Source organism: Malaclemys terrapin, chromosome 11 (genome assembly GCF_027887155.1).
Source record: "Malaclemys terrapin pileata isolate rMalTer1 chromosome 11, rMalTer1.hap1, whole genome shotgun sequence".
Classification (NCBI taxonomy): Eukaryota; Metazoa; Chordata; order Testudines; family Emydidae; genus Malaclemys; species Malaclemys terrapin.
The window spans coordinates 20,535,587-20,551,478 of NC_071515.1; the positions used below are offsets into that span (position 1 = coordinate 20,535,587).

Here is a 15,892-nt window from a genome sequence, read left to right on the forward strand (position 1 = left end):
GCGTGCCACCTTCAACACATGTGCCACAGGTTGCCTACCCCTGTTCTATATTAACCATATTTTTAGCCTGTGAAAGAAATTTAGTATAACTAATTCCCAAAAAAAATACCCAGTCAAGATGGAATTTAAGCTTCTCACACACACACACACACACACACACCTTTTGTTCTGAGATTCTTAAAACTATTTTTGTGAGAAGCTCTAACTTCATCGCTTTCAAGAGGCCTTCAAAATTTGGCAAGGATAAAACACTAGGGGCAGGGAAGTGCCTTTTCTTTGTTCCATGAATTCCTATTTAAGTTTGGCAGAGAGATAAGCTTTTGAAAGTCACCATTACCTTTCTGATGTGTGTCATCAGCATGCCAAAATCACTTAACATGGACATTGTAATGTAAGGCAAGGTCAGTGCTGTCACCACAGCAGTGCCACACACTGCACTAGGAACCGTGGTAACAGATGTCTTCCGGAAAGTGTAGGAGAGGAAAGAGCTAAGCTTTTCCACACTTAGCTGAATCCCCAAGACAAAACCAACAAGTACAATGTGCACAGACTTCTAAAATCTGCCCTTGTCTCTGGAGGTCTGGTCAGCCAACATCAACGTCCATGGTGCAACAGCCACAAGCTATCCAACACTTACTAACCACCGACCATCTAACAACCCTTAGGGGAGATGTAGATAAAAATCTCCACAAACCCCTGCAGCCATCAAGAGAAAGTTCCTACACACACAGCTAACCACAGAATGGAATGAACTGGGGTGGTTGGCACCAGACAGCCCTTTTATAACCTCATGTCTGAACATTTGCTGTTGAGAGAGAAGCACTGCTTTCTAAAGGTTCACGAAATCCAGTAGCCCTCAGGAGAATGGGGGGTTGCATACTGCTTGAGGGAAAATACAGAAGCTACCTCAAGGAAGAAGGTGACCTGACAAAGCCAGCATAGCTTGAAAGGTCTTGATCTGGACAGACGTCTAAGTCTGGGTATAAGGCTAATGCCAGCTATGTGGCACAAGGAGCTTGCCTGGTACTTGCCTTCCAAAGTCTCACTTCTCAAACATACTTTGCTTAAATCTGAAACTTTTCCTAAACACGATTCTGTCAAAGTAACATGCAAAATTTCAGACAGGTCCCTCTTTTTAAGGGATCAAGGAGAGGTTAAAACTGGAGTTATAATAGAAAGGCAGTTGCAGCCTTAACTATAGCATTATTACTGTGACTCAAACACAAACACATAAAGGGGCAGGAACGAGGAAGAAAAGCTATTTAAGCTAAAGGCCTACATTGGTAACAAAAACAAATGAGTATAATTGGCCATGAATAAATTCAGGCTGGAAATTAGAAGATTTCTAACTATGAGAAGTGACTGTCTGGAAAACCTTCCAATGGGAGCAGTGGGGATGGGCAACCTAAAACTAGTTTTAAGAATGAGCTTGATAAATTTATGAACAGGATAATATGATGGTTTGCCCATGAAAGCAGGGGACTGGACTTAATGACCCAGGAAGTCCATTCCCTGTCCTATGTTCCTGATAACCTTGCAGAATGTACTTTACAGGCACCATCTCAGTACAATGGGAAGAGGGGAGAAATCAGCTGGGATACCACACAGTAGCATACTCTTAATATGCAGTATTGTGTTAGCAAAGCAATGTGCAAGAAACCTGTCATACACAGCAACAACTGATACTACTAGACACATGGTGGCATCCTAGAGAATTCATCTGAATAAAAAAAACCATTGTGATTCAACTGAAGGGAATCAGTTCTCCAGCCAGACCAAATCTCTACAATCAGAAATTACATGGACTAACAGGAAGGTGACAAAGTGACTTCTTTAGGAATTGCAGATTAATGATATAAAAGCTTGATTATCCAAAGCAAACAACAGACCTATTGAAAGATTCTCATTTAACACATGTAAATTCTGAAGTTAGGGTTTTTAGCAAAAGACTGTAGAATTGACGACACCACCATCTCTCTCTCTCTCTCTCTCTCTTTGAACCTACCCTTTTCTAAATAGGTCCTTGGTGCCCATGGAGGGTCCTCTTCAGCATAAGGATCACTGTACTCCACCACAGCTGCCTCCTCCTCTTCATAATCTTCTGGGGGTGGAGGTGGAGGTGGGGACTCATCAAAGACTGGCTCATCTACAGGTGGAGGAGGAGGGGGAGTATCTGAAACTAAAAAGAAGCAGCAAGATCAACAAGAAACACCCTCTAGAACTACAGTTGCAGATTAAAAGTAGTGGTCTCTCTTCAAGAGCTTCCTAACTAGTTTCATGGGGACCTAACGCTAGAACTTAGGAACAGAAATACACTAAGACACTAAGTTGGGGAGGAGAAAGGATTAGATTCTCTTGACAAATATTTTTCATCTTGTTTGGTTTTTTCCTGTTTTATTTGAAATTCACCAAACAAAGCAAAGTATTAAAAAGCAGAATTCTGGCTACGTACACCTGAGGTTTTTCCACGCATGAAACGAAGGCCAGACCCAATGCCCAATCATAGCAGAAGGACGAAGTAAACTTACTATTTTCTTGAACTCTGGCCACAAATCCCATCAGTGGTAACTGTGGAGTTACCTGTAGGATGGAAGGAGGAGGAGGAGCAAGGGATACTGCAGCAAAGGAGTAAAAAAGACAAATAAATTAGAAATAAAACAACGCGACAAACAGGAAAGTAGGCATATCCATCATTCAGGCACTACAGCAATCTACCAAAGGAGGTGTGACAAAAAGGATGACATCCAAAAGAGGGAGTTTTAAGAAGAACTTTAAGAAATATAAATATCACTTGCAGCAAGTTTTAGTTCTCTCTATTTGAAAATTCCCATGCCAGCTCCTTTTCATAACACCAAAAACTCAGTTTAAGAACTTGTTTCATCTAACTACCATGAAGATACTTTCTTCTCTTAAACTCTATTTTTATTGGAGTTCAATATAAAACTTTATGAACAGCTCTAACAAGAGAGTTTTTCCTTTTTGGTCAACAACAGACTATTGATTTGCTGACAGTGTTCAGGTAACACTGGTCTGAGGATATTGGAGTGAGAAGGTGGGTGAAGTAATACCTTCCATTGGACCACGTTCTCTTGGTGAAAGACAAGCTTTCAAGCTTAGAGAGCTGAAGGTCTCTATGTAAGCTTGAAAACTTGTCTCTTTCACCAACAGAAGTTGGTCCAATAAAAGACATTACTTCACCCACTGTCTCTGTAATGCAGTGATCCCCAAACTGTGGGCCGCACCCCCCCTAGATGGGTATGGAGGAACGATGGGGGGGGAGCGCAGTGGGGCCTGGCCTCTAGCCCCAGCTCCTACTCCATCCCCCATTCTGCCCCCAGCTTCACCTTCAGCCCAAGCTCCTCTGTGGAACCAACTGTGCGGGGGGAGGGGAGGAGAGAGGGAGAACACAGACAGACTTTTTGAAGATACTTTTTTGAAACAGCTCCTAAAGAATTGTATCCATAAATCTTTGACCAGAAGGGATTTATCTAGATACCCCCCAAACAACCTCAGGAAACAAGCAATTCACTTGTGTTCGGTGTGAATAAGAAAAAGATAACCTTTGAGAAACTGCACACATTTGGAAGATGAAGGAACCTTCAGTACTTCTCTTATAAACTTATTTTCAGGGGTCTAGATCCTCACTTTAAAATTCCCTCAAGAGAATTAACTGTAGAGGAAATATAAATTTGAGGGGGGAGGAGGGATGAACAATTTAAATAGTTTTGTTTGAAGGCAGAGGAAAAATATATTTAATTATTTAAGATCATTTCTCCATCACCCTCCTTAACTTCCTTTAAAAAGTACAGAGTTCTCATTAAAATAAAGGGCTAAAAATCGGAGTGTATGGATGATCTGTGCAAAAGTGTGGTGTTTTAAAAGCAGGATGGTATTAAGAGAATTTCTCTTTTCTTTTTTTTTTGTAAAGAAACTTGGCATTATTCTTTAAGGTAGAATGTCTACACTTTTTATTTTTATTTTGCAACTGATATTTAAAATGGGTTAGTTAATATTTTGAAAGGGTTGCTATGGATTATCAGTCAGTATCTTTTAGTGGAGATGTCAAATAGAGGTCTTGGCTATTTGTGTTATTAGAGACCCTGTTGTACTTCGTAAGATTAGTCTTGACAGATAATTTTTATCTCTGTGATCGGCAACTCTTTAATGATACCTTAGGGACAAGTTATCATGACTGGATCACATTTATAATGTCCAAACGGAATAAAGTCAAAATCAGGAACATATATACTTGGTTCTTTAAATGAGCCAGAAAGCTGAAAACAATCATGAGCCAAATCAGCCAGGAGGAAGAATTTAGTCAGAAAAAAAATGTGAATACTAATTGGGAGACATTTAAGAACACTTTAGTAGATGCCCAAAAAGCCACAATCAAGGAAGACGACCATACTGGTTAAAAAAAATAATCTGGTTTAGGGAAGAAGTGAAGGCAGCTATAAAAATAGAGAGAGAGAACAACAGAGGAAAGGGGAAGTTGATAGTAACAAATACAAATCAGAAGCTAGGAGCTGTAGAAATTTGATAAGGGAAGCAAAGGGACACAGGGAGAAATCTGTGGCCAATAAGGAGTAGGTTTTTAAAGTATATTAGGAACAAAAGGTATCCTAACAATGGTATTGGTCCACTACCACATAAAAATGATAGCATCATCAATAATATTTCGGAAAAGGCAGCCAAATTTTCAATAAATATTTCTTCTCGTTATTTGAAAAAAACAGATGATGTAGTCTCATCATATGATAACACTTTTCATTCCACTAATATCTCAGAAGGATGTTAAACAGCAAATACTAAAGTTACATATTTTTAAATCAGCACATCCAGATAACTTGCATCCAAGAGTTTTAAGAGAGCAGGCCAAGGAGCTTGCTGAACCATTAAAAGTTGATTTTCAATAAGACTTGGAACACTGGGATAGTTGCAGAAGACTGGAAGAAAGCTTATGTTATTCCAGTGTTTTAAAAGGGTAAATGGGATGACCTAGGTAATTATAGGCCTGTCAGTCGGATATCGATTCCAGGAAAGATAATGGAGTTGCGGATAAGGGACTCAACTAATAAAGACTTAAAGGAAAGCAATCACTTAATGCCAAACACCCATGAGTTTATGAAAAATAGAGCCTACCAAACTAACCATTTTTTTAATGAAATGACAAGTTTGATTGATAAAGATAATAGTGTTGATGTAATACACGTAGCCTTTGGTAAGATGCTTGACTTGGCACCCATGACTATTTTTATTAAAAACTAGAATGAATATAAAATTAACAGGGCACACATTAAATGGATTAAAAGCTTGGCTAACTGATATGTCTCAAAATGTAACTGTAAATGGGCAATAATCACTGAGCAGACCTGTTTCTAGTGGGGTCCTACAGGGATCTGTTTTTGACCCTCCACTACTTAATTTTTTAAATCAGTGACCTGGAAGAAAACATAAAATCATCACTGATAAAGTTTGCAGATGACCCGCAAACGGGGGAGGGAGGAGTTAAAATATTGAAGAGGACAGGTCATTAATACAGAGCAATCTGGATTGCGTGGTAAACTGGATGCAAGCAAACAATATCATATTAATACAGTTAAATGTAAATGTACACATCTAGGAACAAAGTAGGCCATACTTACAGGATGGGGAACTCTCTCCTAGGAAGAAATAACTCTGAAAAAGATTTGGGGGTCAAAGTGGATAATCAGCTGAAACATAAGTCCCAGTACGATGCTGTAACCAAAAGGGCTAATGTGATCCTGGGATGCATAAACAGGGGAATCACGAGTAGGAGTAGAGAGATTAATTTGCTATGTATCTGGAGCTGGTGCGACCACTGTTGGAATACTGTATCTTGTTCTGGTGACCACAATTCAAGAAGAATCTTGCAATGGGTTCAGAGATGAGCCATGAGAATGATTAACAGATTAGAAAACCTGCCTTATAGTGACAGACTCAAGGAGCTCATCTCATCTAAGAGGTGACTTGATTAGAGTAAGTAATGGGGAACAAATATTTAATAGCGGACTCTTCAATCTAGGAGAGAAAGGTACATGATCTAATGGCTTGAAGCTAGACAAATTCAGACTGAAAATAAGGTGTATATTTTTGACAGTGAGGGTAATTAACCATTGGAACAATTTACCCAAGGTCACGATTTTAAAAATGGTTAGTGATGGAGGATCCATCAAGATTAGTTGTTTTTCTAAAAGATATGCTCCAGGAATTATTGTGGGGAAGTTCTTTGGCCTGTGTTATACAGGATATCAGACTAGATAATCACGGTGATAGATGTGGCAATTTCCTGCAATATCCGGGACAAACCTTACTGAATTCAATTAAGATTAATTCAATGAAGTTTAAGTATTTTAGGAATTTGTTGTATTAAAAATGCAAAGTGTATGTATTCTTGTGGGATTCTCTAGGGGGAGATGTGACCAGCGTAAACCTTGGGAAGTGTTATGTGCTTCAAAGGACTATTTTAAACAATGTGCCAGATAAATGAAGTTAAGTGAAGTTCCCACCACCTCTGGTTATGCAAAGATCCAACCTTCTGAAACTTCGCCCTGAGGAGGGGACCATTGTTTGGCTGATTACCTATTCAGGGTCTCTGCAGATCAAAGACCCAAACTGTATAAAGAAGTGAATCAGAGATACACGAGGGGGAGGGAGGGGAAAGAGGGCTTGTTCTGAGCTAACAGCTCTTTTGAACTTCTGCCCACAGAAAAAATCCTTTCAATCCCTTCCTGGTGTGTGAAGAACTCATCAACAGCCAGAGTCCTCCTTGAGTTGGGGTGTTCTCTGGTAGGCTTATCAGCAGGCATATAGATTGTTCTGAGGAGCCTGGCATCTAGAGTGGGTGCCCTCACTGGACACACAGGGGGAATACAGGTGCAGTTTCCCTGAACTGTGACAATCACACTGATCCTGTCTGACCTTGGAATCTATGAAAAGACTAGGGATGTTAATACCAGCGTTCTGTACTTACTCTAACTCAGGTAATTTTGTTCTGAATTCCCCCCTGTAGTTGCATTTGGGCACGGTATACTTCACTAAATATAACTGTTGGGCAATATTACTGAGTATTACTAAGCATTGGTGTCGCATCCCAAAAGCAGTTGCATTTCAGTGATGAGTGAAGCGATTGTAATGTAGGTGCCATCTTTTACTCAGTTCTCCTTCTTTCCCACAAGGAAAGTGTGTCATAAAATCCTCTTTATCCTCAGTCAGTAATTTGCAATTAGTAGTAGTTCTTCAGAACCCAGTTTTAGACATATTTATAAAAGACAAAAGACATGCTTACATTCCCACAGCCTTCCAAAAACAGCCGCACCACTGCAGCATAAAAGTTAAATAGCCTTAGTACTGCTATCCAAAAAGAAAAAAAAAAAAACATTCATGCCGAAAGCATATAAAATACATCTGAGGGAAAATGCATCAATATCCCCTGCACAAAATCCACACAATATGAAAAAAAAAAAAACAGTACTGATAATCTCCAAAGGCCTTTCCTTCACCTCCCCACCCCAAGAATCCTCTCATCCACCTCCCCCCTCCACTGGTCTCCCCAAACTTTAAGATCTGTTCTTTCCCCCACCCTACAGTAGGGCTAAGAAGCAGCCATGGTCCCCCATCCTGCCAATGCTTCCTCCTTCTGCGAAGGGAGACCACAGCCCCCACTTGTCATATGCCCCACTCATGGATTCTAACTTTGCGAGTCCAAAGGCTCCCCTTCCCTTCCTGGGAGTCCAGATACACAGATCCTGCCTTAATACCCCTCTGAATACAACTAAGATTCCACATTCTGCCTGGACACACATTGATTTAGAAAACATCTTCTGCTGCAGCTCCTTATTTATGCTGTGCCAAGTGCCCCTGTCACAGAAGTATTTTCTTTGTGATTTACAGTTCAAGTAAATAATCCTTTTAATCATTACTTTCTTCTCGGGTAAACAGACTGAATTATGGTTACATAATTTATTTACAGAATATCTGGCATCTTTTACAATACAATAGTGGTAACTTCCAAAGGACAGTTCATTAAAAACAGAAATACAGAACAGTGGTCAAGAACACTATGGATATACTGAAAATCCTCTTTACTTCAGAAGGCATTTCTTTTTAGTTGTATCTGACACTATTTCCTTTACCTGCTCCCTATATCTTTTTTCACTCTTCAATCAACATGCATATAAATGTACATTACAAATACTATACCTCAAGCAGAGAGTATAATTTAGTCATGCATCTTCACTCCCCCACCCACCACTACAACCTCGTCCTCCTGGATTCAAATCAATGTCTCTTTGAGGCTAGCTAGCAATTAGAGATAAAATGATATGTTTGAGTTTGATCAAATCCTCTAGGCCAGAGGAATCTGAGCATAATTTCAAGTTTAGTGTACAATTTAAAACTGCAGAACTGTAGAATAGCATCACTGCACCACTTGCACATATTTAGCTTAAATATAAGAAATTTGAAAATCAATAATCTTCAAACATTCCTATTGAATCTCTCTGCATCTTCTGTATAAAGGAAAATCTGTTCTAAAGCTAAAAATCTTCCCTTCTCTAATCAGAAATGTGGGCAAGAGGTCTGGTTATATGAATGGCCAGCACTTTCCTACTCAGATTCAGAACATGTCACTTCTTGTTAAGCCTCAAAATGGAGGCAGATAAGAATTCAACCTTCTACTTTTAGAGAAGGGTCACCAGTTAGACTAACACTAGCATAATATGAAATTTGACTCCTGTGGCAGAGCTCCTCCTATCTACCATATCTAGCACCAATGGCATCCTGACCCTAGATGCCTGAAAAAACACACTCCGAGAGGAAGGCCAGCCTCCTAGACTGACCATTATTCAGGAGAGAAACATACAAGTCTCCAGGCTGAAGTAATGGGGAACCAGGATTCGAATAGTTCATGAAAGACCAAACACTCAATCCACACCAGGATTGGTTGGAATAACAGGGGTACTGCAGATCAAGAATGAGATCCACTGGATGAGCCGTGTAACGGGGATTGTGTGTAGTGCCTCACCACACTGTCCTGTCGAGTCAGACACTTATTTTACAAACTCACTTCAATTAAAAATAAACTATTCTAGGCTGTTTGCATTAATGGGAACTGAACACATTATATGTGGACAATAGCTCTACCAGGGCTACCAATACTGTTTTAGAAATCACCTAAAGAAGCACACAAAATCTACTGTGGAAACAGTGCAGTCTCAAACAGACTTCACAGCTTTGAAGTTATGAACACGTTGGTGTTTTGGATTGGATATACTGAAGTAACCCACTTACCTGGGTTCTGGCTATAAAAAGGCCCTCCATTCATCTGGTTCTGAAGGCTCGTTTGCGAAGTGATGGAAGGAGGGCGCCTGTATGGCAAAGAGCCCCCTATTGTTGGGGGTGTATGCCGGGAGGCAGGTCTGTTCATGCTGTAGAACTGAACAGGGTGACCTGGGTTAGAAAGAAAGATGCGTTAGCAGAGAGAAAAGATTGAAGTCTGGCTTTTTTATGCCTACATTCAAGATTTATTCCAAGGATTGAATTTGGGGAAGGGGGGAAGAGGGAGAACAGAAAGTCTGCATCTTAAGATCATTTTGTTCAGTTGCCAGATCAGCTGAACTCTGAATGTCGGAGAATACTGACACAAGGAAAAATAACTCTTGCTCAACTGCTATACTTAGCACCACCAGCAAAAGCAAATACAAAAATGAGGAACTTTAGCTTTAAAATGTTAAAATTGGAAAACACTGTTTCCAGTTAGTAATATTATATGATGCTTCACAATAAATGTATATTCATGAATGGAGGTTTTTTTTCAAATTGAACTAGAATTTCATTCACAAATCAGACAGAGATTCTTCATTTCATTGTTAGCTAGCCAAGTGTCCAAATCACTCACAAGGTACCTGCTAATTCAGCTGGAAGTCATCTCTAGGGACCACAAAGATGTTATATTCTATGACTAAAGACCACAGGCATCTGAGGTGTGTCACAGCCACAGCTCTCAGGAAATGTGTGGAAGATCATTTTGGGGGAATGAAAAAGAACAAACAGCTTGGGCAGAGGAAAGGGAATCTAGCACAATGTTCCAATGTATTAGAAAAAATGTTAATTAACTCACCCTTCAATACCACCTCTTTATTCCAACCAATGTTACCATTGCAACACACACAATTTCTATATCAAACTGATTCAGGCATCTAGTAAATAATGTGTGCTTACCTTAAACTACACCACAGAAATCACGACTAGTAATTCAACTTGAATCTCATTGTCATCACACTTGAACCAGTCATAAACCATGATGTTAAGCTACCATGTGTTTACATCTAATTAAAGCTCCGAAGCACACTATTGACACTAAGATAAACTAGACAGTTTTCAGTTTGCATGGTTCCCCCTCCACAACATTATAGGTGAATCCCATGGTTGTAAAAAACCCAAAGATTTCCCCTCCTCCCCACCCCTGCAAAAAAAAACCCGTGAATTTCTGTCCTTCTCTCATTTTTTGAATCTGTCACTCTGATTGATTAAACGTTTGCTTAAAGCTTTTTTTAATGTATTAGAAACATTAGGGTGCAATGTCAGTCTGAGAATGAAAGCTTTAAGCTAACAGGGAAGTGATGAGATCACAAAGTTTCGTGTTATGCCTATTAGGAAAGAGTAAGAAGGTTACAGAACTGTCCAGAAGCCTAGGGGAGGAGGAGAATGGGTGGAGTCACTGGTCGGTGGAGAGGGATGCTGCTAGTAGGTAGAGTCAGTGAAGACAGGAGGCCTGAATTTTATCCATTAAGAATCTGCATTCCTGTCTGGCCGGCTTGAAATATGAGAGACTTGTTCAGAAAGATTTGGAGAGCCTGGATTGATGTCTGGTCCCTCTCAGTCCCAAAAGAGACTGGATTGGCCAAAATATCGTAACACGTTGTTTACTTTTTCAACACTAACTCTGTTATCTATATCCGTGGGAAAATACAAAAGATGTAAAGTAGACGAGTAGACTGAGAATTATCGGATTCTTGTTTTACTTACAGAATTATAACAATGTACTTGTTGTATTTAAGGAATAAATATGCTCAAAGTCAATCACACAGAATAGGTTTTGTTTCATAAAATTAGTGGCTTTTCTATTGGCCTTTTTATCCCTAGAAGGGTAAAAACAATGAGTTTCTTCAGGCTGGGGAAAATCACAACCCTGTAAAACAAAACTATTATCCTCATGCATCCTATTTCAGGGAAGTCATCGGAGCACTAGGCTCATACAAGGAGAAAGTAGGCACCTCTTATTTTATTTCTTAACAAAGGGAAGATAGTAAATTATTTTTTTAAAATCAGATCATCTGCATTTTTATTAAAGGACTTGAGTTTTTCACTTCTATTTAATTCTGATTGTTTTATAGAAAATCCACAAGTAGTGCAGTTTAAGACCTAGAGACCTGTAACATTTTTCATACACCAAAACCTGAAAATCAATCCAACTTCTGTCTGATCAATCTCATCTTCTAACTGCACAAATACTTCAGAGATTATGATGATTTGTTGCCACTGAGATTCATCACAGCTCAGGTGCCTCTACAGTTATTATAAGAATTCTTATATATGAGATTAGAAAATAGTGATACATGTTTAATTTTACACTTTTACTGAACACTACTTAAAGAATATTTTCTGGCACGTTACAAAATTTCTAAATAAGCCTGAATGTAGACCAAAGTTATTAAACATCTGAACTAATACAGCTCTGTGATCAGAAGCAGAACCCATTACAATCAGCTACTGCAAATACATGTAAGCCATTTTTGATATATAAAACAGATCTTTACATAACCATACTACATCCAAATCAATCAAACAAAAGGTAATACATACTAGTCTTACATTATATTTAGTAAATAACACATGTTGAAACTTCAGCAATTAAAGAAATGAAAATGCAGAGAGGCTGTATAAATGTTAAGAAAGCAAGCTTGAGTACATGCAATATAGATCACCTACTGAACAATGCCTTTTGGCAGAAAACAACTCAATTTGTGTATTAAAACTTCCATTTCACTAGTAGTGAATCAAAAATGTATGCCTCTTTTGCAACAACTAATGGAAAGGAGAGATATTGGCTCAAGACACCTCATGGTTCTACCCTACCAAATTCACGATCCATTTTGGTCAATTTCATGGTCATAGGATTTTAAAAATCATAAATTTCATGATTTCAGCTATTTAAATCAAAAATGTCATGGTGTTGTAACTGTAGGGATCCTGACCCAAAATGGAGTTGTGGAGTGGGGTGGGGAGGGGGTTTGCAAGGTTATTGTAGAGGGGGTTGTGGTACTGCTACCCTTGCTGCTGCTGGAAAGCGGCAGCTGCTGGCCAGGATCCCAGCTCTGAAGGCAGAGCCATCACCAGCAGCAGCGCAGAAGTAAGGATGGCCTGGTATGGTATTGCCACCTTACTTCTGCACTGCTGCTGGCGGGGCGCCGCCTTCAGAGCTGGGTGCCTGGCAAACAGCTGCCACTCTCCGGCCACACAGCTCTGAAGGCAGTGCAGATGTAATGGTGGCAATAGTGTGACCCCCTAAAATAACCTTGCGACCCCCTCTTGGGTCAGGACCCCCAATTTGAGAAACGCTGGTCTTCCCCGTAAAATCTGTATAGTTATAGGGTAAAAGCACACAAAAGACCAGATTTCAGGAGGGGGAGACCAGATTTCAGGTCCGTGATGCATTTTTCATGGCCACGAATTTGGTAGGGCCCTACTCATGGGAGTCAGGTCACACAAAACCATACACATCACCCACTTCATTAGAGGCACCATTTTGAATCCAACATTTGAAGAAAAACAATTACTAGATGTCAAAAGAATTGCTGCCTTTATCCTACATACGCTTCTCTGAGAGCTTACATGATCCATACTGCTGCAAGCATACAATATCGTGGTTGTTTACAGGACTAATATTCTGAATCTCCTGCAAGAACAGGTGTTTTCCGACAAAACTCATATCCAACAAAACCAAACCAGAAAAAGCCATAAAGATCAACGACTCCTAAGGATCTCTGAAAAGCCTCAGATGGTGTTCACATCTTGGTTCACCTGTCTATGAAATGGAGCAGAGACTCACCTGCTGAGGGAGTGGAAGAAACAGCAGGGGGAGTTGGAGAGGTGAAGCCATCAGCAAGAGGCTGGGCTCCTGCAGCAGCAGCATCTGGGGCAGCGGAGGGGGCAGGAGCAGGAGCAAGGGGGGAAGGAGCAGGTGCAGAGGTAACAGGAAGGGGAGAAGTGCCAGCTGAGCCAGCAGGGGCTATGTGAAAAGAGGAGGAAGAGGTAAAGTTAATAAGGAGATCAGGTTAGCAAGGATTAGAAAAGCCTTCTGACAATTCAGTGTTAGATATTCAGTAAACATTAAATGTTCTAGCACAAAAAGAGGGGATGAGAAAAAAAATGAAGCTTATGTTAAAGGAACATTCCAATATATGCAGCAAATAAGGGTACCTGGATCAAGAAAGTCTGCTATCAATTACAGATGTAGAAACTAATGTCTGTACTTCTCAATGAAAGTCATTACTTTAAGAAAGACTGCTTTCCCCCCTTTGTTAGTTACTCTCCAATCGGTAGCACAGAACTCTGCAGCTTTTGTACAAAATTAAACATATAGCAAAGGGAAACCATCAGTTTCCCATAGCAATTTTTGGCCCAGAAAAATAATTTTTCAGAACACAATTTATGCTAAATAATTTTTTCCTTCATTTTGAAGACTAAGAAAAGAAGCACACAGAAAATCCTCAACACTACATGAGCAAAAGAAGGGAGAGTACAAATACTATTTTCTATGAACCAAAAGTGTTTGTTTGACAGACTGCCTTTTCCATGATAATCTGCTCTGCTTTCATGTGTATACTGAAGATTTACTTTACTGTGACCTTGCCTTTAAAAAAAAAAAAAAAAAAAAAATCTAAGCTTCTAATAAACTTCTAGATGCCTACATGAACAGAAAGCAAATGAAAGACTATTTATCTGGCTAAAAGGACGGAGAGACACTGTTTTCTTGGAACAATGCTGTGTCCTGTCTAGTCACATCTAGTCAAAGAGCTCCTGTCTCAACTGGCTTAAATGAATCAACAGTTTTGATTAACCAATTGACATAAAAGGCAAACAGACAGGCAAATATCTGCATAACAAACATTTCCACACTCAGGGGATATCAGTGTACCCACATTTTAATTCTTAGCACCAAAACAATGTTAAAGTTTGTATGGTTCTGGAAAAGTTGGCTTGAAAAATTCTCTTAGAGATTCAGAATCTTGCAAACACAACAGTAAATAAACTCCAACATTAGGACTTGGACAGAAAGAGAGGAAGGTGAGATTCCTATTTACCTGGATAGACGCTAGGAGGAGATGGAGTGGGGACAGCAATAGGTACACCCACACTTCCACTTCCACTGTTCTCTCGACTGCTGCTCCGACTACTTGGGTGGCTCCCTCCACTACTCCCACTGCTGCTAAAGAAACCAAAGCCACCAAAACATTAATAATCCGGTCCATAGAGAAAATACATAAAAAACATGTAGCAGAAACTTGCTACTTCACACTAATGACTGGCAGAAACAAAGAACTGAAGTTCATATAACAAAAAACATTTTTCACAAAAGCATTTAGTTTGGATCAAGAATGATCATTCCTTTGGCACTAGTAATCTAACAAGTATATATAGCATTTTGAAAAGCTAATTAACTTGACATCATTGCAATACTATAAATCATTGCTGAGTGGAGAGAGACAGCCCATCTTTGTACAGGTTATATAAAGGATGTAGATTAGCAAGATTCTACTATATATGCTTCTACATTAAGCATTGTTGGGAGTAGAAGGGTTAAATCTATCAACATTTCCTTAACTCAGTAAAGTCAAGTTTTCTCATGTTTAGAATGGATATGGTATAAAGCTATTTGCCAGCCTCCTTAAATGTTTTTAAAGAAGAATTTAACATTTCAAGAGAGACAATTTGAGCTCTCATGTGGTATCTTATACCTCTGACAATTCCTAGGACTGATGAAGTTTTCTAGTGGTCAGTGAGAGGGGAACAGTATCTTCTGTTATACATCATAACTGTGGTCCATCTCTGGATTCAAAGCTAGTGGTTTCCTCATTTATATGTTATGATTACTTCATTTTTACAGATCTGTTTAGCACTGTTCATCCTAAAGTCTCAAGATCTTTTATTTTTCAAAAAAACTTTGATTACGAAGCACAAGCAATTTGTAGTCCTCCAATAAGCATACCTCATAATTCGCACACACAAAATAATCTCCCCAAATCTTTGCAACATCACTCTATTTAATCTTTACAAAGTTCCATATTACTATGACTGTTTCTACTACACAATTTTACTAGTATGTTATGAAGTACTATGTCTTACAAAATTAAAGTGTAATTGTGGGAAAAAGTGAAGTAAATGTTATGATGGAATATTCTTGTTTTAATCGTGTCCATGTGTCAATGCACAATGGGTTTCCCAGTCAATAGTGTATTAGTGAGGTTCTATTGTAGGGTCTGGGTTTGATTTTAATCACAGCAGTGCATCTTGTATAGATTACTGTATTAGGCCAAACGCATTCTGTGCAGGAGTAGATTGAATACCTGTATGTGCGATTCCTCTGATTCACAGAAGCTGTTCTAACAGGGCTCTGTTGCGAGGGAGCCATATTACGTGTTGGGCTAGGTACATAGTCATTTGGTACCACTGGAGGACGCACAGGCTCCAGTGTGCGATAGGGAGAGTGACGCCTGGACAAAAAAAGCAATATGCACAGAAGCAAATTTAGTCAGAATATAGCGTAGCCACAGATCTTTTACCAGTGTAAAATTATAGTTACGTGTAG

At 39.4% G+C, this 15,892-nt stretch overlaps 1 protein-coding gene across 14 annotated transcripts in view; it reads right to left on the reverse strand.

The window, feature by feature from the left end:
• ABI2 (abl interactor 2) overlaps positions 1–15,892 on the reverse strand; it is a 98,329-nt gene that overhangs the window by 11,826 nt on the left and 70,611 nt on the right. For 2 of the 14 annotated variants that reach the window (XM_054043367.1, XM_054043365.1), the window contains 6 exons: positions 15,651–15,797; positions 14,388–14,512; positions 13,133–13,312; positions 9,313–9,471; positions 2,529–2,615; positions 2,006–2,179 (listed from right to left, as the gene is read on the reverse strand). In XM_054043367.1, the coding sequence (XP_053899342.1) occupies positions 2,006–2,179; positions 2,529–2,615; positions 9,313–9,471; positions 13,133–13,312; positions 14,388–14,512; positions 15,651–15,797 (872 nt within the window). The remainder of the gene's footprint in view (positions 1–2,005; positions 2,180–2,528; positions 2,616–9,312; positions 9,472–13,132; positions 13,313–14,387; positions 14,513–15,650; positions 15,798–15,892) is intronic. The other 12 variants (XM_054043371.1, XM_054043369.1, XM_054043370.1 and 9 more) reach the window with 7 other exon arrangements.